The sequence below is a fragment of the Oculina patagonica genome, chromosome 6, assembly GCF_052425735.1.
Source record: "Oculina patagonica isolate OP01 chromosome 6, crgOcupat, whole genome shotgun sequence".
NCBI classification, from domain to species: Eukaryota; Metazoa; Cnidaria; class Anthozoa; order Scleractinia; family Oculinidae; genus Oculina; species Oculina patagonica.
The window spans coordinates 18,382,245-18,406,138 of record NC_135763.1 but is presented as its reverse complement, the minus strand read 5'-3'; the positions used below and the strand labels follow the sequence as shown (position 1 = coordinate 18,406,138).

The 23,894-nt window shown below is 37.7% G+C and overlaps 1 protein-coding gene and 1 non-coding gene across 2 annotated transcripts; both read left to right on the top strand.

Annotated features, from left to right (window-relative positions):
• The first annotated feature begins 6 nt into the window (after positions 1-6).
• Positions 7-23,734, top strand: LOC144657472 (coatomer subunit beta'-like). The gene is made up of 29 exons (XM_078517814.1): positions 7-90; positions 309-329; positions 1,540-1,693; positions 2,119-2,168; positions 2,608-2,652; positions 4,007-4,088; positions 4,605-4,753; positions 5,089-5,142; positions 6,035-6,127; positions 7,526-7,625; positions 8,630-8,772; positions 8,904-9,003; positions 9,517-9,616; positions 9,699-9,809; positions 10,126-10,211; positions 10,514-10,620; positions 10,893-11,036; positions 11,547-11,677; positions 12,313-12,460; positions 13,019-13,125; positions 17,232-17,295; positions 17,726-17,940; positions 18,406-18,498; positions 19,880-20,003; positions 20,713-20,769; positions 21,207-21,278; positions 21,590-21,790; positions 22,438-22,491; positions 23,229-23,734. The coding sequence occupies exons 1-29, from the start codon at positions 88-90 to the stop codon at positions 23,262-23,264; spliced, it is 2,844 nt and encodes a 947-aa protein (XP_078373940.1). The 5' UTR covers positions 7-87; the 3' UTR covers positions 23,265-23,734.
• On the top strand, positions 19,613-19,715 carry LOC144659035 (small nucleolar RNA SNORA68). The gene has a single exon (XR_013571846.1). It is a non-coding gene; the product is annotated as a small nucleolar RNA SNORA68 (small nucleolar RNA).
• Positions 23,735-23,894: the final 160 nt, after the last annotated feature.

Sequence of the window (23,894 nt, the reverse complement as noted above, 5' to 3'; positions counted from 1 at the left end):
GTGAGGCTAATGTTCAATGCCACGTCGGCCATTTTGACTGGGATCCTGTCTTGATTCTCTCCATTTTGATCGATTTTTTTGGCAATCATGGTAAAGTTTCTTCCTTATTTATAGCGTAGAAATAATATTTCAGACCATTTTATTTCAATTATGGCATTTATGATCGATTCAATGTGATTTAATGGCTTGTTGTCCGAGTTCATTTCTGCCGGTCTTCTCGTCATCAAATGTTCTGGTTGAATTTTTCTTACGTTAGCTTAATTTAATGAACTGTTCTCTTTTCCTTTACATTTTCGTGGAATCAATAGCCGTTGAGGTTAGACGTGAAGGTAGGTGATATTTCTGGATTGCTTACTGTATTATAGTTGTATCTTTTTAAAGCCAAATTGCCTCGTTATATCTGCTAAATTAATTTTCATGGTACGAGCTTTCACATACATGTAGGGTAGCTTACATTTATGTACAGTGTGACTTTTTGCTCCTGACTGGAACTTCCTTTCACTTGTGTGTTGTTAGTGGTTGTTTGAGAACACCCGAGGCGGATTCTCCTTCAAATCTTTCTTAGTTTCACACCTTATTACATGGCACTTTCAAGTTTAAACGCACTTTTGACTTTAGAGTGTACAGCTACACCGTACATGTCGCTTATTGAATTGAGTGATTATACCAAAGCAGGAAATTTAGTTCTTGTTCATTTTTCAAGTAGTATTGAAACAGTGAAGGGGACTCGGGTGACTCCATCCTTGTGTAAAAAGTTTGCAAAGTGACATCCAGAATCCAATGATTCCCTCTATGGTACGTGCTCACCTGCAGGGAATCCATGTAATTGTACTCATCAAACCATGTGCGAGACTTCTGTTAGCAAACAATGAATACAACGACCATGATTCTCTGCAGGCACACGCCATAAAGGGAGTCGGGCATTCTCGATAATTGTTTGCACATTTAGGAAGTAGCTGAGGGTATAGAGTGATTTGAGTGCCCTAAAACCAAAACCAAAGCAATCACTCTGGCCAATCATCATGAACACGAACAATCAAGTGAATCAGAACTCAAAGCAAATACATGTACATGTAGCTGGCACGAAGAACAGGAAAACATGCAAGCGAGACATGACTGGTCTTGATTTAACTTCTGATGGGTTGAGAAAGTCATGCAGGGTTTTAACCAATCACTAAGTGAAATAAAGCAAAGCCAAAGCAAACACAAATTACTTTCTATACTAACTAAGTGAAAACTGCTCCATAAACTGTAAATTCTTGGAAGTAAGCATAAAAGGGTACAGTGCATATTGTACTTTGTCAATCATTAAGGAGATCATCTACCTGTATATGTATTCTCCCCTGAGATTATATAAGATTAGAACTTGAATCCCCAAGAAGGATACAATTTTAATGTACTGTGTACATGCACATGTAGTAATAGTAATAATACCATTGTTAAGTGATGATTCTAGGTTTTACCATGTTCATGACTAAAATAATGACAAGCAACAAATTATACAGTTCCTTATTGTGTTTTTCATGGCCTTGTCAACAGCGCAAGCTTTCTGCGCGTTCTGACCGAGTCAAGTGCGTGGATGTTCACCCAACTGAACCATGGATGTTAGCAAGTTTATACAATGGTAATGTACACGTGTGGAATTATGAATCACAGACACTGGTCAAGACATTTGAAGTCACTGATCTGCCAGGTATGACTGTGTATTATGTTGTAGTTTAGAATGGATTTCGAGATAAAATGATTTGAGACTAGTCTGATTTGTTTTTTTTTTTCCAGATTTGTTATCACAATCCCCAAACAAAGTTTGGGGAACTCTGACATTGAAAACCATATTAAACCACAACATCTATAATTTTATGATAAATGAAAACGAAAGCTTAATTTCTTATGGAGGCAAACTCTTGAGAATAGGAACAGCCTTCACATACTGTAACTAGCTTTTTTATAATAGTGTTTCATGCAAGATTGTCAGCTACAATGCTCCTGCAATTTATTAACAAATTGTCATTACAACTTAATTGTCATGAACTTGCATTACATTATTATGATTGTTTACAACTGTAATAGCAGTCAGTACATCATACAAAATAATTAAATACCCAATTGTTATTGCAGTGCGTACGGCCAAATTTGTCACAAGAAAGAACTGGGTGGTGACAGGATCTGTAAGTAAAACTTCTTTTTAACTGCATGGCTTTTATTTGTGATTTTACCCACCTTGAAACTTGGCCACTTTAAGAAGCACAGTCTTTTTAAAGAACCCTTATTGTTTTGAATGGTTCTGATGTGGCAACTGCTTTTGAAAAGGAGTGCAATAAATTATTTTGTTACATGTAACTACATGTACAACTGTGTATGTCTGTGTATGATATCACAGCAGTTTGCATAAATGTGTAAAAATTATACAGGTTACATGTATGTAGTTTTGTACCATTGGGAAGGTTTTATCTGCATTATACAGTACATGTACATGACCATACATCTATGTCATGGAACAATGTCATGTTACTCATACATGTGCGTATAAATTACCGGTATACCTTACACTGTTAGCTTGTGACTCAGCCTTTACAGTGTACTAACCATGTGTGAATTGCTTTTCAGGATGACATGATGCTAAGGGTTTTTAATTACAACACATTGGAGAAGGTATGGATTATTCTTTCATTCATGCACACAGCATTATTAATTTTATACAGCATTATTGATGTTTGCATGGCTGTAGAAACTGAACTACATATAAGGGTACTAAGAGGTTAATAGATTGGTTGGTGTAAATTACTGTATCTATTTCTGTAGCCTATTATCTGATGACAGAGCATGCATTCACAGGAACTCCAAAAGTTGACTGCAGTGTACTGAGGGTTACATTACATGTAATTTGTATGTTGCATGTACATGTATGCTAAATTCACTTGTGGAACTAGTGAATTACAAATGTTAATAAACTAAATATTTGTAATACTGTAGTATTTGTAACAAATTTTGAATTAGAACATCTAATTTGTATCATACATATACCTAGCCTCCCACGCAGTTGTTCTTAGGGGCGATCGCGTTACACTCCTCCCCACGAACGCCTCCTTAACCGAGGCCAACATTTCTTTCCCATTGTTTTACTCGCCAGGAAACCTACCAATCACCATTGAGGTTTTGTCTGTCGGTCAACAATTAAAATGATCGTTATTCCCGCGAATTCCGACTTTGAGATGCAGGCTTGAATATTTCACTTTTATAGTACGGCATGTTACGATGGCTGAGACAACGGGAAATGACATCGATTTGAATTCAAGTGCTTTTTGTGTGACGCTTTGATTTAATCATCTGTTGGAAGATTAAGAAGTTTTGGAAAAAGTTCAGTGTGATTATATTTTCCTTCTGTAAAACTTGCCCTGAATGATTCTCAAATTCGTTAAAACGTTCAATGTTGTGTTACAAAGCTAGCATTGTTGTTCTCCAGTCGATAGTTTGACGGTCCTTCGATTTTATGGTTGCAAAAAATATTTTTCTTTCGAGCAAACGCTGAACGATAAATAAACCGCGCACCAAATAATATTTCTCGAACGGCGAAGCCACAATGGAGCCAAAGCATCGGTGAGACTGTCAAACATCAAAGGACAAGCTTGATAAACAAATGATTTACCGAAGCCAGCAAATTCATAAATTACTTTCATCGGAAAGAGTTTAAGCGAAACATCCTAAACTTGGAACAACTCTGATCTCGCCCTGCGGAGAGCGTCTTGCGGTCAAGGTCAACCTTTCGGATTTTAGTAGGTAAAATCTGATTGGCTAGGCGGCAGAAAGGAATGTTGGCCTCGGTTAAGCAGGCGTTCGTGGGGAGGAGTGTAACGCGATCGCCCCTAAGAACGACTGCATGGGAGGCTAACATGTACCTTGACTAAGTTGGTCCTTACAGAAGTTAGTGGCATACCATATTTGCCATGTTCATGTATTTATCAACTTGGGTGGTAGTCTTTGACATTAACAGTTTTTTCTTTAACAGGCATATGGATTTGAAGCTCATTCAGATTACTTGCGTTCAATTGCGGTTCATCCCACTCAGCCCTATGTTCTTACCAGCAGTGGTGAGTAAACTACATGTACAACTCAACTTAAACTTAATTCAAATAATTTTTCAAGTTCTTTTAAACAAAACTAAGATACCACCTGTAAATGAGCTAATTTACAGCTAGAAATCAATGAATTTTACTGGTAAGGCAATCCTTGGTTGAGCTGAAGTGTATTGCACTCCATGGCTTCTGCTGCCTAGCACAAAATTAATGTGACTGTTGTTTGTAAAAACCTTACATTGGCTTAGCAATTATGATAACATATATGTAAGTACATTTTAGATGAGTGTCCTTTTTTTTCAATCTGCTGGCCCTGCATGTATGCTTGTAGGGATTGCTTGCACTGATTCCTGACTCCTTTTGCCTTTGTACATGTAATAAGTTCATTTGGTGTTATTTATTTACTTTATGTACATCAACTATTTTGAGTTTAGTCATTTTTTTATATAGTAAACCAAGAAAAATCAACTACAAGAATTGCATTACAGCTTCTGTAACGTTATTTTGTTGACATTGTTTATTAATCTGCAGATGACATGTTGATCAAACTTTGGGACTGGGAAAAGAAGTGGCAATGCACTCAAGTGTTTGAGGGCCACACCCATTACGTGATGCAGATTGTTATCAATCCTAAGGACAATAACCAGTTTGCTAGTGCTTCTCTGGACAGAACAATCAAGGTAAAGGTTTACTGTAGCACAAAACTATCAGTGTTGAGAATAAGCACTTGCCTTCTTGCCCATGCAAATGTTAGAGGATCCTGGTGAGTGCAAATCAGTAATCACTCGCCCATTTGGTGAGTGCCACTTTTACAGAATGTAGTTGTAGGTAACAGGGACCTGAAGGGGTAAAATGGAAACTGGGATTTGCCTGTTTTTTTTTTTTTTCACTGGGGAACTGGGATACTTGGCCCTGCTGAAAAATCAAAGCAATTGTCAGTTATTTTTGTCAACTTAAAAATGTCAACTAAAACTAGCTTTTCGTATCTTAAAAAAAAATTGCATTTCTTTATCAGGTGTGGCAGCTTGGTTCTAACACTCCAAACTTTACTTTAGAAGGACATGAAAAGGTAAATATACAGCACTTGACGTGTATAATATGCCAGTGTTAATTAATGCACATTTTGAAATGTACAAATAGAATACCTGTTACATTTTGTACAGTATCAAAATGATAGCGTATACCTAAAAAAGGTACTTAATATAATTAACAAATGCAGTCTTGCAAACAAAAGAAAGAAATGTGACAACATGTAGAACCACCATCCCCTCCCCCTGTGGATGCACCAGTGCCGGCAAACTCAGGCACACCTCAAGCACGGCCAAAGAAACCTGCACTAGCCTTGCGGCGGCTACAGGATTTTAATGCAAAAGGACTTCTCGAACAATGAGACTGCCACATGACTCATATGAATGACATTATGTTTTCTAGTTTTGTTTTGTTCTTTCAAATTGACAATTACGATTCTCTGATATCAGTCTTCACTGCCCCTTCAACACAAACATGAGGAACACTAAAGACTTGGGGGGAGATAGAGCAGAATGATATAATTAGAGAGAGATCTGGACACTGACTATGATTTGCCCGATAGGGGCCTGGTACGAGTCGTTCGTACTACGTTGTTCTTGTTACATGTTCTCGTCATTCTTAAGTGAGAATGCTCGTCGATATTAAAGTGTATTTCTCAATGAAATGGATACATTCCTATCTAACATGCATGTTGAGTGTACATGGCATCCCTTGGTCAATGTACTATCTGGAAGAGTGCTATTCAACTGTTTTGGATGTGGTAGTAAATTCTCTACATGTTTGTGTTAATGTGTCACTTGATTAAAAAAAAAGGACGGGAAAAAAACCCGGATTGCATAGCTATCATACATGTGCTGTATTTGCCCATTGTACATTGCATGTTACAGGAGAGTACATACACTCAGTGTTATTGTATTTTATTTATATTCCAGGGTGTAAATTGTGTGGACTATTTCCATGGTGGAGAGAAGCCATATCTTATATCTGGTGCTGATGACAGGCTTGTAAAGATATGGGATTATCAGGTTTGTTTTTCTTCACATCTTGTTTTTTGTGATGTAAATTGGGTCTTACTTTTTTTTTTCTTTTCATTTCCTATCCTGTTTTAAGACGAGTACAGTTCATCCCAGCAGGGCTGTCACTAAGGGCCGGGGGCCGGGGATTTTCCCCGGCTACACGACTTTGAGCCCCGGCTACTTTGACTGATACAAAACCAAAACATTGGAAAGTGAAAAATACATCAAAGAAAAATTGTAAATTAAAAAAAAACAATAGTTTATTAGTGCAAATATTATTACCGTATTTTCTCGGTTATAGGCGCACTCGGTTATAAGAGCACCCCAACTTGGCAACTTGTCATCCTAAGTTTCCAAACTAAAATGTCCAAAAACTCGGTTGTAAGACGCCATGAGTTTGGAAGTTAAAAAGATGCAGTCATCAATTTAAGACAGTTCTCCACAGATGAATGTTTGAATGTTGCTCATACTCCTTGGTACAATTTTCAGGTAGAGGTAACATTTCTTGCTATATAAGGCGTAAATTAGCTCGAGGTAAACATTTTTCCATCGTTTATGCTTCGATCTTGGCTGCTCAGTAACCTGGCAAATGTGTAGTTTCCAGTGACCACTGAGTTTGAAGCTTGGTTACCAAGTTCAAAACACGCTTCGTACTGCTTCGCGCCCTGTCGCACTTTGTTTATCGAGTGGTTTTCAACGATTCTCAGGCTTTTTTGGTGTTTCCTTGTCTTCTAAAGTCATTTATCAACTTTCCAAGATGGGGAAGATTTGTTTAATATGAGTATGCCTGATTTTCTTTGTCTGTTTCAACATAATGCTGACATGAAGCAGTCGTACCAAAACTTGTCAACTCGGATAATAAACTTTTCGTTGAAACTTTCTGTTTCTTGTTCTGGGGTGTAAAATAATTTACAGTTCATGACAAAACTAGAGCTTTTTTCTTGTTTTAACTGCAAGTCCATAATGACTATAAGAAAGGGGCGAAAATACTCGGCTATAAGACGACCCCATTGGCAAGAACTTCCCAAGAAAAACAGATTTTCCTCGTAGAGAAAGTAGTAGGTTACAGTGGTGTAAAAATTGCATAAAAACCAATTCATATTAGGAAAATTTCCTCCCTACAACCCCCCCCATCAACACCAACACTAGAAAAATCTTGTCCCCCGCTACATTTCGTTTCCCCACCTACTTGAAAAATTAGTGACAGCCCTGTCCCAGTTACATGTACATGTATGACAGGTTTAAAAAACATTCCTGGTTCTAACGGAAAATAACAATTTTGCAAATAAATGATTCCAGGGGACTTAAACTGAAAAAGTAAATGTTCTCATTGTAGATTATGAGCTCACATGTACGGTCAACATGTGTGTAACTGAAAAAATTAATTGGTTGTTATTCATGTTTCAGAACAAAACCTGTGTTCAAACACTTGAAGGTCATGCCCAGAACATCTCCTGTGTTGGGTTTCACCCTGAGCTGCCCATAATTCTCACAGGTTCAGAGGATGGTATGTAAAGAAACTTCTTATACCTTCATAACAGAGCTTGTTTAACAGTGTACTTTTTTTGCAATACTAAAGTACGTGAACATGTTACCACAGTTCTAATCAATCACAATGTTTACTCTGAAGAATACAGTTGAACCTCGATTATCCGGACCCCGATTATCCGGATTTCTCGATTATCCGGACCTCCTTCTCTGGTCCTAATTTCTTCATGAATATTAATTAGTCACATTCAAGACCAGATATAACTAAGTTCTACGACGATTTAAGCGTTTTTAATATTTCAAGGTGGTTTAATTTACCTGTTAAAAAACATTGGAAAACCTCTGTCAGAGATGATGTGTGCAACAGGCAACTTCCTTGTTCAGTTTCCACTAGACATAAAAACATTCACACAAATAAATTTGCTTTCTGTCTTTGCTTACTTATATTATACTTAAGTTTACAAGGCAAAATGGTAAAATTCAGAATGTTTGAATCCTTTTATGAGGTGAACAACATTGTAGAAAGTACGATCAGTCGACACCGCACGGTAGCACCACGTCTAGACACCAGGCCCATCACGAAAAGATGCATGGAACGCCTGAAGGTTCAAAATTGTTTGTGAACGAATCGGTGTGTTTTCGTCGCCTTTTTCGGAGAAAAATTGCCTCAAAATGATCAGTTTCTTCGGAATTTTTGTTTTCTGAGGATGGTTCACAGCTGATTTATCGCTATTATGAAGCGATGTTTCTTTTTTTTTCTGTTTAATGTGGAAAAATGCGCCGAAGAAGCGGAGGATGCCTAAGTTAGCGAACTATGCCCTGTCAGATGCTCTGGCGTATTTTTTTTGGCTCATTAATATTCATACTTTCGATTATCCGGACTCTTTAGCCTAGTCCCAACGACTCCGGTTAATAGAGGTTCGACTGTAATAATTTTTAGCTACTGTATGCTGTCTTGTCATTAATCCTTAAATTAAAGCACAACTGTCTGACTCTACTACATGTATGTATTGCACCTCACAGGCACTGTTCGCATTTGGCAAGCTAACACTTACCGTTTGGAGAGCACCCTTAATTATGGTCTTGAGAGAGTTTGGAGTATGGCCATGTTCAAGGGCTCTAACAATGTTGCTCTTGGATACGATGAAGGAAGCATTCTTATCAAGGTTTGCCAACTGCATGACTTTGTATACATGTATCATGCAACATTAAGTGCATTTGTGCTGCTTTGAATTTCTTGCTTTGTGTCTGCATGTATATTGATGTTGATTGAATTTGTAACTTATCCTTTTACTAGCTTGGTCGGGAAGAGCCAGCCATGTCTATGGATTCCAATGGTAAAATTATTTTTGCCAAGCACAGTGAAATTCAACAGGCCAACCTTAAAAATATGTCTGGTAAGTGTAAACATATTAATAATTATTTGTGCATTTATATGTTTAAATGAATCACATTAATTATTTCACACATAGTCTACTACTGTACAACATAAATTAATATACTGGTAATCCAAAGAATATAATAATTTATAATAATTATAATAAAAACGAGCATGGTCTAAGAACAGTCCTGAGCAAACTTGGCTTATAAGAGATTTATTGCATGACCAAAACAAAAAGCTGTGGAAACTTAAGCAGGGTCAATACTTAGAAATATTGGACCAGCAGTGAATGAAGCATTCTGATTGCCTGTTTTCAGTTGTTGGCCATCTCAGCTGTCTTTTTTGTGTACATGTAGTAAACATGCAGTAAACAAGTTAATCAATAATTAACCTCTAGAGAGAACAAAAATTTATTAAGACTTTAGTACTGTTGGCAGTGTCTTTGATGAGTATTTTAATCACTCAGTGCTCATGTGCAGTGTACAGTTATGCTGTAATTTGCTTATGTTTGTTTTTATCTTTAAACTAGATTATGATGTTAAAGATGGTGAGCGACTGCCTCTGGCCATCAAAGACATGGGTCCTTGTGAGATGTTTCCACAAACCTTGTCTCATAATCCAAATGGAAGGTACAGAAGCAACTGTAAAAGGCTGTCATAGCACATGACTGAATAATTCAACTCATGCCTTTTAATTTGTAACTTTTGGCAGGTTTGTGGTGGTTTGTGGTGATGGGGAGTACATCATTTACACAGCCATGGCACTGAGGAACAAGAGTTTTGGATCAGCTCAGGAATTTGTTTGGGCCTCTGATTCATCTGAGTATGTACATGTTCTGCACTCATTTTAACATGTAAATAAGACAAACATACATTGTACCACTATTAACTGCTTTATACAAAATACACAACAGACGGTAAACTGCAGATACATGGTGTAAGAGAACCAACTTCTCTGAAACACATAGTCAGTAATAACATTGTAATTACATTATACCTTGGTCTTACGATCATCTGTGTGTCATCATAATGTGTTTTTTTTTTCTGTTCAAGATCTGGATGGACACAGAACATGTATAATGCAATGGACATGTACGCTATTGGCTAATCTATGCTTTTTTTGTACTTCTCTCATTCAGATATGCAATTAGGGATGGAAACAAAATCAAGCTCTTCAAGAATTTCAAAGAAAGAAAATCTTTCAAACCTGAGTATGGGGCAGAAAGTGAGTATCCAGCCTTTTTTTAGTCAGAAAGATTTCATTGTTTTGAATGTTCTGCCGCAGGTATGAAGTTGACAGATGATATTATACAATGTAGTTCTCATATTCTCATACACTACGTGTATGTGAAGCTAAAGTATGCCAGACCAGCTGCTGCAGCCTCGCATTTAAAAACAATACATAAAATATAATCAATATCAGACATGAAAAAAAATTAAACTGGTTCGCAAACTTTTAAGCCTAAAATATAATTATTTAAACCACAACATTGATAATTCATTAATTTAATGCTGTTTATTCCTCAGATATCTATGGTGGCCATCTTCTGGGAGTGAAGTCTGTTAGTGGGCTGGCTTTCTTTGACTGGGAGAGCACAGATCTAATACGTAGGATTGAAATTCAACCCAGGAGTGTAAGTTATCTAAAACAAATCACTTATGCTACATCGTTACTGTAAGTAACATACAGAACTGTTGTCATACGGAAACATAATAAGCATATGCAACAATGCCGAAAAATACTATGGGTAGTTTTACAAAAACAAAGAACTTGGTAAGTATCCAGCCATCTTGGCCTTCTGCTACAGATAGGTCATTAAAAAAATAAATAAATAAATGAATAAAAAAAGGTCATTAACCTATAATGACATGTAGGTGTAACTCTGTTCTATTTCTGTGATTGCAGATTTATTGGGCAGACAGTGGTGAACTATGCTGCATAGCAACGGATGAGTCATTTTTCATTCTCAAGTATAGTGCTGAAAATGTTGCTAAAGCACAGGAAACCCCAGAGGTCATGACTGAAGATGGCATTGAGGATGCTTTTGATGTAAGATTTGTAATGTGTGTGTATAATGTACATACTAGTTGTTCAATTTCTCTTCAGTTGTAGAGTGAAATATTGTGCCAGTGACTTGACTTGTACATTTGTGTAGTAAGAAATTAAGTTGTAAGTGGGTAAGTGTATTTTGTAAGTGTATTTTTACCTGTGCAAGGGTTATAGAGCGGTTTTCACTTGAGTGTCGAAAGTAATTCGGTGTGCTTTGGTTTTGCATTACTACGCTTACTGATTGGTTTATTAATCTTGCGCCACTTTCTCAGCCAATCAGAACTTAAACCAAAACCAATCATCTCTTGCTCGGGCATGTTTTCCCGCACTTCGTGCCGGCTACGTGTATTTGCTTCGAATTTTGATTGGTTCACTGGATTGTCTATGTCCTTTGTGATTGGTCAGAGTGATTACAGCTAATTACTTTGCTTTTGGTTTTACGACACTCAATTAAAAACTGCTCTAATTGTGTTAACAGACAAGGATATTGATCCTTCTGTGTTATTATAGGTTTGTGGTGAAATAGAGGATTGTGTGAAGACTGGTATTTGGGTTGGTGATTGTTTTATCTACACTAATGCTGTAAACCGTCTTAATTACTATGTTGGAGGCGAAATTGTCACCATTGCCCACTTGGACAGGTTTGTTAATATTCCATCATTTATCTTACTGTCTTTAATACATAATTTTTAGAGAGAATTCTGGTTTTGTCAAGAAGTACAATGTATTGTGACAGGACCAGGCTACCACTAAGTCTTACTAACCTATCAATGTACATAAGTATATATGGATGGGATTGAAAGGGTTGCACTCGTGAATGGAACATGTCAATTAAAGTGGCTTGATTTCATCACTAACTCCTAACTACAAACAGTGCAAAGAGCAAGTGAAGCTTGTCGCCTTTCAAACCTGTGTTAATGGTGAAGGAAGTGAATCAAGTTGCTACAGTTATTTTGCAAAAAAAATATCTGAGACAGTTGTTTAATATTCTGGTTACTTTAACTCGCAAGAACGTCAGGTTGTGACAAATCAGATTTTGGTGGTGCTAGGAGGTGATGAAAATTGTTGGTAGATTGTCATGTTCTGTTAAGATGGAAAGTTGCCAATCTTTTTACAAAGTCATGCCACAAGAGACTTTTATAAATGTGGTATACATTGTACGTGTGGCACAGTTAATTGGAAACCTGAGCAACACATTTTTGAGTTGAGAATTTATACAGGGTTTACTACTGCACGCATTGACTTCAGTGCTGTTGTACAATTCTGTCTTGTCTAGGACAATGTACATTCTTGGCTACATTCCCAAAGACAACAGGCTTTACTTGAGTGACAAGGACATGAATGTTGTGGGTTATTCCTTGCTGCTGTCAGTCTTGGAATACCAGACGGCTGTGATGAGACAAGACTTTGAGACAGCTAAACAGGTACAGTACATGTGTTTTCTGGGTACGGTGATGTCGCTGTACATGTCTGTCTCGCTACTGATGAGTTTTCTGTTTTCAACTTGTTCTTTCTAGTTTCCGAACCAGTTTACTTAAGTGTGGTGCGGTTCATTGTGATGTACATTGCACAATGTGGCTCTACTAACTACAGATAGACCCCGCTAATTCACACTCGGTATTTCGAATTTCCCTTAATTCGAGCTAAAACCCATTTTCCTTGGATTTTCTGTTCAGTCATTAACCATCAGCGATTTCAAACTCCCAATATTTTGTTCTATTTCCCCTGACAGTTCGAAACATCGAGGTTCAACTGTATTAAAGACTGTGGATGAAACCTTAGTGTGTTACCATTGAAATATAGGCTACATGTACATGAATTGAGCAGTACTGTATGTTTGCGTTTCACTATTTTTCATGCTGTTCAAGGTGTTCTAAATGTTCGGTGTGTGGATGACATCGTAGTGTTTTACCTCTCAAGTAAAAGCTACACGCACATTATTATTGTGCTGTACTTACGTGTGGTACTGTTATTTCATGCAGGTGCTCCCCACCATTCCTCGAGACCAAAGGAATCGTGTAGCTCACTTCTTAGAGAAACAAGGCTTCAAGCAGCAGGCCCTGGCAGTCTCTTGTGATCCAGAACACAGGTAATTACATTTGTGCTTATTATTAAGAAATATCTCCAACACTGGTACACTGCCATAATAAAGGAATGTGCTAAATCAGTGATTTTTCGCTGAGGGTGCAATCCCGATGTAATGATTAAAGGGTCATGAAGAACAGACAAAGAAAGGTTTTTTTTTTTTTTTTTTTTTTAATTTTTATTGATTATCAGAAAAAAAAAGAAAAATTACATACATAGATACACAAAAAAAATAAAATAACATTTGTTTTTCTAAAAAAAAAGGAACAGCAAAAAAAAAAAAAAAAAATAAATAAATAAATAAATAAATAATATACCTACATAGAAGAAAAAAAAATTACATGTGTAAGGTTGATTATAGTAGGATTCGTTATAGTCCATAAACTAAAGTGACATGTGCAAACTAGGACTTGGAAGTGAAGCACTGACCGACATAGATAAGAGATTAAGAGATTAAACATCTAAATTTCCTACACATTTCATCCATTTGGCATTAAAAATTTGTTCCTTATTATTAGATTTCATAACTATAGATTCAGTTTGATAAATGTATTTTAGTTTACTATTAAATACTCTTAAGGAAGGACGAATTGATTTATTACGGCAGTCATATATATGTTGTTTAGCAATGAGTAAAAGGTGGTTGAGTAATAGAAAATCTTCATTTCTTTCCCAAATTCCCAAGAGCTTATCTATGTCGGTCAGTTCATCTTAGCTTATGTTCAATTTATTACACCAAGAAATGAAGTCCAGCCAGAATTTTTCTGTAGCATGACAGTAAATAAATTGGTGTTCGAGGCTTTCACTCTCTTTATCACAAAAGGTACATAAAGCCGAAGGTTTCAAACCAACTTTGTGAAGAAAAGAGTTTGTTGGTAAATATCTATTTAGAATTTTGTATTGAAATTCGCGGGTCTTAGTGTCCATGGCGACCTTGAAAGGTAACTTGTAGATTGCTTTCCAATCAAGAGGAGAATTGAAAAATTGATCAGTAAATCTTGCTTGTGCCGTGGGAGCCTTTTCAAATTTGCGCCGTACTTCTACGTAAATGGTTTTGGAGACTGCTTTACTAAGCGGAAAGTCCTGGTTTTTAAAAAGCAGTTGAATAAGATCATTCAAAACAAAAACCTTTTTATGTCGAGGTTCAAAAGACATCAGAGAATTTCGCCATTGTGCAGGAAGAGCATCAATAACTCTCATTAGATAGAACGCTTCCAAGGGAGACAGACCGGAGCTATTTAGGTTTTGTTTAACGATTAGTTCATTTTCATTTGATATAAGATCTGCTAGTACAACTATACCCTTATTAAATAAAGTGCGATGGAAAGCGGTTTTTCCGTCAAGGCAGATATGCTTATTGTTCCATATGACAACTTTCGCCAATTTATTCCTGTCCGTTTCTTGATCACTTACTTCAGTGGCAGTTGAAAATTCTGCAAAATGTTTCAAACATTCTTCATAAAATCTAGGTAACTTGATAGGCAATTTTTTAATATCAAAGGCGCAGCCAAAAATCAATTTGCCTCCAATTGGATTTAAATAATGTAACAGAATTAACTTCTAGCTGCTCTGTTGAGTTTCCAGAAACTTTTTGCAGCAAACTAGTCGTTGAGTTGTAATAATTGATTCTAAATGTGGTGCAGTCAAGCCACCACTTTCTTGGTCGCTTATGAGGGTTGAACGCTTAACTTTGTCTTTTCCTTTCCAAATAAACTGAAATATTAATTTGTTTGCTTCCTTGATTATATCTTTGTGAACGCTTACCAAACCAGCTCGATACATAAAGATAGGGATAACAAAGGTCTTAACTAACTGTATTCTTCCGAGAATTGTCAAGTTCCTCCAATTCCATAAATGTAGCTTCTTTTTAATAGAAGTCAAAATTTCATCAAAATTTAGCTTTTTCCAAAGGCCTTCATCGTACGTAAAGTGCGCCCCTAATATTTTAACAGCCTTTTTAACAGTTATATTTCTGGTAAAATTTTGTGGGAGCTTACCTGTAGTCTTCTGATTGCCCAGAAACATGACCCGTTTTGTCATAGTTAATTCTCAGTCCAGAGCATAAAGTAAAATCTTCTATTGTATCAAAAAGCGCGTATAAAGAAGTGTGATTTCTAAGAAACACTGTCAAGTCATCTGCAAATATTTCCAGTTTTATCTCATCACCGTCAACTTGTATCCCTTGAATGTCCTTGTTGTCACATATGATAATGGCTAATATTTCCAAACAGATAATGAATAGATAAGGCGAGAGTGGGTCCCCTTGTCTAACACCTTTAAGAATTTGAAATGGTCCTGTTGTGTAACCATTATTCATTACACTGCTAGAAATATTTTTGTAAAAAGTCTTTATCCAATGAATAAAGGAAGGGCCAAAATTAAAAGCCGAGAGAGCATTGTACATAAAATTTCGATTGACTGAATCGAAGGCTTTTTGGAAATCTATAGCGACTAACAATCCATTAATTTTTTTCCTCTCTGAATATTCTAAAATATCGTCAATAGTTCTGACTGCATCAAGGATAGTTCTTCCTTTGATAAATGCATTTTGATTGTGGTGTATTATGTCTGGCAATACTTTCTGAACTCTAGTGGCAATTGCTTTTGCTCCAATCTTAGCGTCGACATTAATTAAAGAAATTGGCCTCCAATTACAAATATTCCGCTTGTCTTTTCCTTTCTTTTCTATTAGCGTAATGATAGCCTGTTTTTGAGTGTTTGAAAGTTCGCCGCAGTCGTAAGCGCAGTTTAGACTACCCACTAATAACCGACCAACAGAGTTCCAAAACGTCTTGTAAAATTCCGCAGTAAGGCCGTCATTACCAGGCGATTTATTGTTCTCAAAAGATTGAAGACAATTAAAGCATTCTTTTAGCGATAGTTTGCCTTCACATATTTCTTTCGCGTCCTCGGTAAGTTTAGGTATTTCCGTTTTCTGCCAGAAAGAATGATCGTCATTCATGGCTTCAGGATTGACTCCGTAAAGATCTGAGTAGAACTGTTCTATTTCTTTCATAATTTTCTTTGGGTCTGAGGTGAGCGAGCCGTTACTGTTGAAGACCTTTCTGATACAACTTTTCGCTCCCCTGTAGGATTCTAAATTTAAGAAGTACTTATTACTTTTTTCGCCTTTTTCATACCAAGTTGCTCGGGAACGGATTATAGCACCTTTGGAAAGATATTCAAAATGGGAGTCATATTTCATCTTCATATTTGCTAAATGTTCAAGATTTGACTCCGACGGATCAACTGAACACGCTTCTTCACACCGTTTAAGTGAGGTCTCAATCGTCAATAAGTCTTCTCTTCTTTTGCGCGCCTTTTCTTTGCTGTACAGACAAAGAAAGTGACACTGACAAAATCTTGAAAAGAATGAACTCTGTCTCGCTTAAACGATAACGTTTTCTCTGAGATCAGATGTAACGAACACTGACCAGACCATTTTCAGCCATTTGTTATCTTTTGTGTTCATGCTAATCTGCCTTCCAAGCCTCGTCAGTATGTACAAAATGCCAAAAAAAAATTGAACGCCAAAATGAGGTGAAAAGGGCAACTAACGTAAACATTAATAAAATGATAAACAGCATGGCAAAGGTCTATTTCTGTCCTATAAAGGGAATAGAAGATCCTTGCTCCAGATACTTTGTTGCGGTTTTGCGACAAAGATAAAACTATTTTATAGTGAAAAAGGAATTAAATTGCTGCAGACCGAGTTATAATGTGAAACTTTATGTTTGTAGAATGGGAATCCTGGCAATATTTCTTGCTGGTTTCCACTTTGATGTGCGTGTGTGGCGTAAAACCGTAAATGCATCATTGTGCATCGTAAATGCCCAAAATAAATCACTGCACTCGTGAAAGGAACATGCCAATTTGCGTGGCTTGATCAATTCCATCACTAACTCCTAACTACAAACAGTGCAGAGAGCAAGTGAAGCTTGTCGCCTTTCAAACCTGTGTTAATGGTAAACGAAGTGAATCAAGTTGCTACAGCTAATTCTTGCTAGTTTTTGCGTTGATGTGTATAATTATATAGCGTAAAAAATTATCCAGTACTTTAAAGAAATATTATTGTCAGACAGAGTTTTACTCTTCTTCTTCTCTTGATAGATTTGACCTGGCGATACAGCTGTCGGAGTTGAAGATTGCTTATGAGATTGCTTCCGAATCAGAGGTAAACTGCAAAAAATTATTTCCCCTTGAATTCAAACATGTACATGTACAGTTGAAGCTGCCGTGTGCAAGAGATAAGTTGTAAAACACTGAACAAGAAGCTGTAAAAGTTTATTTATCCATTTTTACTTTACTTTTGAGCTTTGCAGCTCTCGTTAACCCTGCCAGTTCTATCGCTACTCTACAATGTACGTATAATTGTTCAGTATCAATTTGGTTCATACTAGAAACACATACCCTGTAAGGGTTTCTGGTTTGTACATACAGGTGTATGTATGATCTTATACCAACGACTTCTTGCCCCACGCGCCATGCGTTATTCCTTTTATCGAAGTACAGTTTAGTTTATAAGAAGTACATGCAGACAAGATAATATCCCCACTATCATTGACATAGTTATTATAAATATATTTTTCTTTTTTTTGTTTCAGAGTGAACACAAATGGAAGCAGCTTGCAGAGCTGGCCATCTCCAAGTGTCAGTTCCAGCTTGCTCAAGAGTGCCTGATAAACGCACAGGATTTCGGAGGCTTGCTACTTCTGGCTACGTCTGCAGGAGATGCTGACATGATCCTACGACTCGCGGAGACATCTGCTCAGAAGGGCAAGAACAATGTTGCCTTCCTGGCTTATTTCCTTCTCGGAAGGTAAATCCTAGAGTTTAAAAATGCCTGGGGTACTCATGTAGTATATGCATTGTCAACAGCATTTGCTATTCAAGTTTCAGAATTAATGGTGAAAGGAACATTCGAGCATCATTTTAAACAGGCTAAAACATAGCTAGATAACAGGAAACCCAACAGTGTTTTGACTTAATAGAACAGCACTCGACAAAAGACGTTAAATCGTTAGGAAGTGAGGATGGCTAACAATGGGCTCTTTAAAATTTTCAGATGCTCATAGTTAATTAGTACTCACATTTTATACTCCATAAATCATGCAGGTGCTTAGGTTTTTGCAACATTCCCATGATGGTGCTACACTACATGTAAGTTAATTTAACCATGGCAAATCTAAAAGCTAACGTTTCGAGTGTCAGTCCTTCTCGCCCATAGAGCATGACAGTGATTTTAAAGCTAAAGATTTTGATTTTGAGGTGTTTGGTTTATTAGGTTGGAGGAAGGCATAGAGTTGCTGTGTAGCACAGGTCGGTATCCTGAAGCAGCATTCATGGCTCGCACGTACCTTCCTAGTCATGTGTCAAAGTAAGTTGATCTTAATTAACCATTTTGTGGTCACGTTTGATCATAAAAAGAAAATTCATTTTGAAAAATATTGAGAAATTCATGGTGAGACATGAGCGTAGTGCTCGTTACCTTTCATTTAAATCGTCACACGCGGGTTTCAAACACAGGATCACCTTAAACTTCATACGTACAGTTAACAGCAGTTTTTCTGTATTTTCAGGGCTCGAGACTAACGGTAGCCAACTAGCCAAAGGCTAGTAGAAATGCAGTTTTGGCTAGTAGATTTTGGACTTTCACTAGCCAAAATGGCTAGTGGAAATTTTTAGGCAGTTTTGTGAAAAGAAACCGCAAATTGAAATGACTCTGAGAGAACAGAACTACCAAGTACACTGTTGAGATACATCAAAGAATATGGACAAGCTAAAGTTACCGAAAAGCAAAGAATATGGACAAGCTAAAGTTACCGAAAAGCAAACAAACGATCATTGATAACTTCTTTTAGGACTTACCGGTGACGAAAGCGACAAGTGAAAGGAAACTGCTTCTGCTAATTATTAGCCGGCCTGCCAGGGTAATCGAGCACTATGTGTAGGTTGTAACGTTAATCAGTGATTGGGTAAGGTTGCATGAACAACGAGGGTGAGAGGTCGCGTACGTGAACGCTTTCAAAAAAGCTTTCATGTACACATTTAAGATTCGGTTACATTGGATACCCGAGATTATTCTACAGTGGGTAGGAGCGAAAAAACCGAGGAAAAGACCCAATGAAGACAGCAAAGTGCCTCCGTGAAAATGCAAGTTTTTGCCTTCGTGGAACACAGACTTTCCATGGATTTGGGAAGAAAAACCTATTTTGTCCGATTTGTCACTGTCTTTTGTCTCCGCTAAAAACCCCGAAAACGATGCTTGAAAGTTATGGCTAGTAAAATTTTGGTTTTGGGTAGTGAAATCAAAGGTGTCACTAGCCACTTGGCTAGTTAGCAAAAAAGTTAGTCTCGAGCCCTGAATTTTCAAGGTTGATTGTTCTAGAGCAACATTGCATCTAAGCAATAACCGTAGATGCATAATTGCCAATCCCAAGAATGAAATGCTGCACTCGTGAATGGAACATGTCAACTAAAGTGGCTTGATTCCATCACTAACTCCTAACTACAAACAGTGCAGAGAGCAAGTGAAGCTTGTCGCCTTTCAAACCTGTGTTAATGGTGAAGGAAGTGAATCAAGTTTCTACAGTTATTTTTATCAACCAATTCAGTATTCACAGCACGTTTAATTATGACTTGATCCTCTATGCCGTTTTTTTTTTATTGCGTAGTGGTGCATATAAATCGTAGAGGTTTTTATCCCGTTTGCAGTTATTTGCAATGCTTTTCAATGTTGGCTCTTTTTCCTTTGCTAGAATTGTCAAATTGTGGAAAGAAGATTTAGGAAAGGTCAACAAAAAGGCAGCCGACTCTCTGGCAGACCCTTCTGAATACGAGAACTTGTTTCCTGAATTCCAAGAAGCTTTGCAGGCGGAGCAGGTGAGATTACCAGCTGTACCTGCTGATTTGCCGTAGTTTATTCAAAGTGTCAGTGTTATTTTTTCGTCACCTAGGGCTATAAATTCAGTTGAAATTGCTTTCTTCTTGGGTTTATTTAACGACATGAACATCCTACTGTCGTCTCAGAGAGTGTCTTTTACATGTACAGTATATAGCTTATTTGGTTTTCTTGTGTTGATTCATGTTCTCTCTGTGTGACAACTCAGAAATATTCAGTTATTAGTAGAGGACAGATACTTCCGCACAGTACATGGATTGTAGGTTGTTATTGCACGGTTGTAACACTCAATGTAGTGGAAAAAAAAAAAAACACTGAGACTATTCGAAGACGTCAGGGAAAGTAGTAAGGCCACATTTTAAGGGGAAAGATGTGGATTGCTATGTGATGTTATGGAAGGAACAATGCAAGGGAAAAGGCAGAAGTAGAACGGCTATTTAGGACAAATTCTTAGGTAACTAGCTTAAAATACTGCGCTCGTGAATGGAACATGCCAATTTAAGTGGCTTGATTTCATCACTAACTCCTAACTACAAACAGTGCAGAGAGCAAGTGAAGCTTGTCGCCTTTCAAACCTGTGTTAATGGTGAAGGAAGTGAATCAAGTTGCTATATGTACAGATTCTATCCATAAAGTTACCCGCTGTAAGCCTTATTTATGTACAAACTAACTTTTGTCTGTTTACTGCAGTTTCTGAAGCGAGAGAGAGTTCAAATGAAACCTGCCGCCCAATACAAGCACGTTCCGGTAAGGTTACTTGTAAACAGGTTTGAGTAATTTTGCAATTTGCTAAGATAAGAAACTGATGGCCTGGCGTTGTTTTCGTTCTACTCCAAATCTGTCGGTCATCCAGTGCTGGGTATTATTAAAAGGGATTGTTTTGTGGGAGTTAGCAGTCTTGAGGATAGCACGTCGTGCTTGAGCCCTGGTCGGACCTATCTTCCGCTCCTTAGCAAGTTTCTTTCACAGAGCTTCCCTTTGCCCGAGAATATTAACAAGAGCTGGTATATTACTTGGAAAACTTGGTAGTAATGCTAGGAGTGACCTGCAGTGGACTTGGAGGAGATGCAGTAGCACTTGCAGATACTTTTCACTCCGAAAGTCTGAATTAGTACTTGTTGCCTGGGCCAATTGTTTGTAAGGTTTTGATGTTTACCTGTGTGTTTCTCTGTTCCATTTATCAGAATAACACTGATCGTGATGTGTTTGAAGAAATGAAAACAGCTAAGGAAGACGGTAGCCTGGATGCCATTCTGGTAAGATAGGCTTCAGTCCACTGCTGTTTACCTGTTTGCTCGTTTGTTTGTGTGTGTTTGCCCAACCAAAATTGTCCTGGATGCTTTTGGTTTATTTTCTGTTGTTCGAGTGAAGACGTAAATACTTAGATAGTCAGATCCTCTTGAGTAATGTTCCGCTTAACCGAAGTTATTATAGTGGCGTTGCAACATGCTGTTTTTACTCAAAATATAATGCGCCCGGCGTGAAACAACAAGGAGAAATAACCAAGTGCAGCACTAGAGAGTGAAAATACTGACAATTTTATAACGAGTACACCTGTTTATTGCAGAAATCGGTGGAAAGCCTCACATTCAGTGAGCCTTCTGCATCCAAACCAATCGAGCCCTCGATACCAACATTTGCCGCCTCCTCTGCCTCGCCTCACTCTCCGCCGCCGCCTGCGCCCGCCGACAGACCGCCAGTGGCCAGGCCACCAGCAGCGGAAAAACAACCTGACATCGATAAAAAAGCTGCAGTTGAAGAAGATAAAGTAAGACAAATGAACCCTGCTGATTAAAAATGCCTCGCTGTTGGAAAACGCCCCTCCGCTGGGAACACTTTATTACTTGAAACATCCTTTTAGTTGAGAACACCACTCTGTTGGGAAATATACCGTTATCAGAAGCATTCTTCTGCTGGGAAAGCCCTATTACTGCGAACATGCCGCTATTGGGAACACCTTTCTTTCTGGAATACCCACTATCAAAAAGACGTCTCTTGGCAAGGAACACCCCTGTTACTGGGAACATACCACTTATTGGGAACACCCCTTTTTGCATTATCCCCGTTTTTAGCAACAGCCCTTATTGGAAAAACCCTGCTACTGAGAACACCCTGCTATTGGAAACACCCCCTTTTGAGAGCAATCTGTTATTAAGAGCATCCTGCTTTTGGAAAGTACCCTCCGGGAACACCTCTAATTTGAAATAATTGTTGGGAACGTCCCGTTAGTGTGAAACCCGGAGAAAGTCGACAAAGGACCAAATGTCCTGATGTGTTTAGAACAGCCAGTTAGCCAGTGAACTCTTTCCATGCGCTACCTTCTCATGTTGGTTCTTTTGTCTTGTTCGGTTAATATCCGGTCCGTTTCTCTTGTATTAACAGTTGAAAAAAATCCTGCTGTACCTTGCATTACAGGATGAAGAACTCGATGACGATTTCGACTTCGGGGGCAACGACGACGACGATGACGTAAGTCGCGGTGTTTATCTTTACTGAGTGATCAACAGCAAATTTCTCCTTACCATTTCAGTACATTGTTAAGCAGGCGGGTGACGAGAATAAAGAAAGTAATCAACCAGGGGATATTGTATTTATTTACCACCAGAATCTCACAACTAACCATTAAAGAAACGTATTGCAAACAGTAGGGAGATTTTACCCTTTGACACCTAAATTCAAGCCTCGTTTAATTAGGAGGGCTTCTTGCTCCTTTGAGCTCGTTTGCTCATTTGTTCGTTCGCTCCTTTGAGCTATTACATGTCAGCCTCATAAAATGAAGACTTTACTTTTCTTTAGGTTACGTTACTTCACTTCACTTTTCTTTACTTACTCTCTATGCGGCTGCAACTTTTAAAAAATCCTTGTGTGTACACATTCAAATGAAAACCATTGAGCAATACCTCCGCGGGGTTACTTTGAAGTCAGTAAACGGGGCCTTTGTGTTTGCAAAATCAAATTAAAGCTACTGAGTAGTACTTCCACGTAGTACTTTTTTTTATGCTGTACAAGGTGGTTCTAACTTTTAAGTCTGTGGACATAACCATAGTTTGTGACCATTCAAATAAAAGCTACTGAGCAGTACTTTCATGTGGATCTGTTGTTTTTGAGTGCTTTACAAAACAAATTTCCGGTTTTTCTCAGTCGAAAAAGTTAACTTTAGGTCTCGTGTTTCTCACTTCTTAGTGGCTCTATTTTTTTCTCCGCAGGAAGACCTGAATATCGACGACGACGACACCTTCTAAATGACGATGATGATGATCTTCTAGATGATTAACACCGTAATAAAATACGTCATCAGAGTTTAGTTCCTTATTTTACAAATAAAATGGTCCTCGCTGACTCGATCCAATGGCCTTGTGGTGCCAAAATGTTCTTAATTGCTGGAAATTGGTGTGTGTCGTCGGGATGAGAGTGCATTAAAACTCGGCCTACTGTTTCTACTTGATAAAAATTTTCGATTAACTCGTCACATCTTTTATCAGTGTACCCATTTTTGATCAGCCAATCGAAAGCCACTGTAATTCTGTTGGCGTTTTGATTGGCTGGGAAGCTTGGAAAACCAATCAGAAGATGTGTAAGGTTGATAGATGTCAATCAATATTTTTAGCGAGAGGCAACGGGTACGATATCGTTTTAATGTAAACTCAGTAACACACAAATATTGTAGTTATTCAAAAATAAATATAAATTAAACTGGTATATTCTTATGGCATTGTTTTTGTTGGTAATTCAAACAACATAAAAGGCGCGTGCCTCTACCGCAAAGTGTAATAGTCCTTCGTTCAAGCTGAAACAAGTTGTCCACTATGTCATTCCCAATCTTCCGTGCAGCTGTATTGTATTGTCACCTTTCATGTTGTGGTTTACAAAGG

Coding starts and splice junctions, on each gene's coding strand:
- LOC144657472 (XM_078517814.1), top strand. Junction 6,128..7,525: donor TAAAGATATGGGATTATCAG/GTTTGTTTTTCT, acceptor TTCATGTTTCAG/AACAAAACCTGTGTTCAAAC. Junction 9,004..9,516: donor CAACCTTAAAAATATGTCTG/GTAAGTGTAAAC, acceptor TCTTTAAACTAG/ATTATGATGTTAAAGATGGT.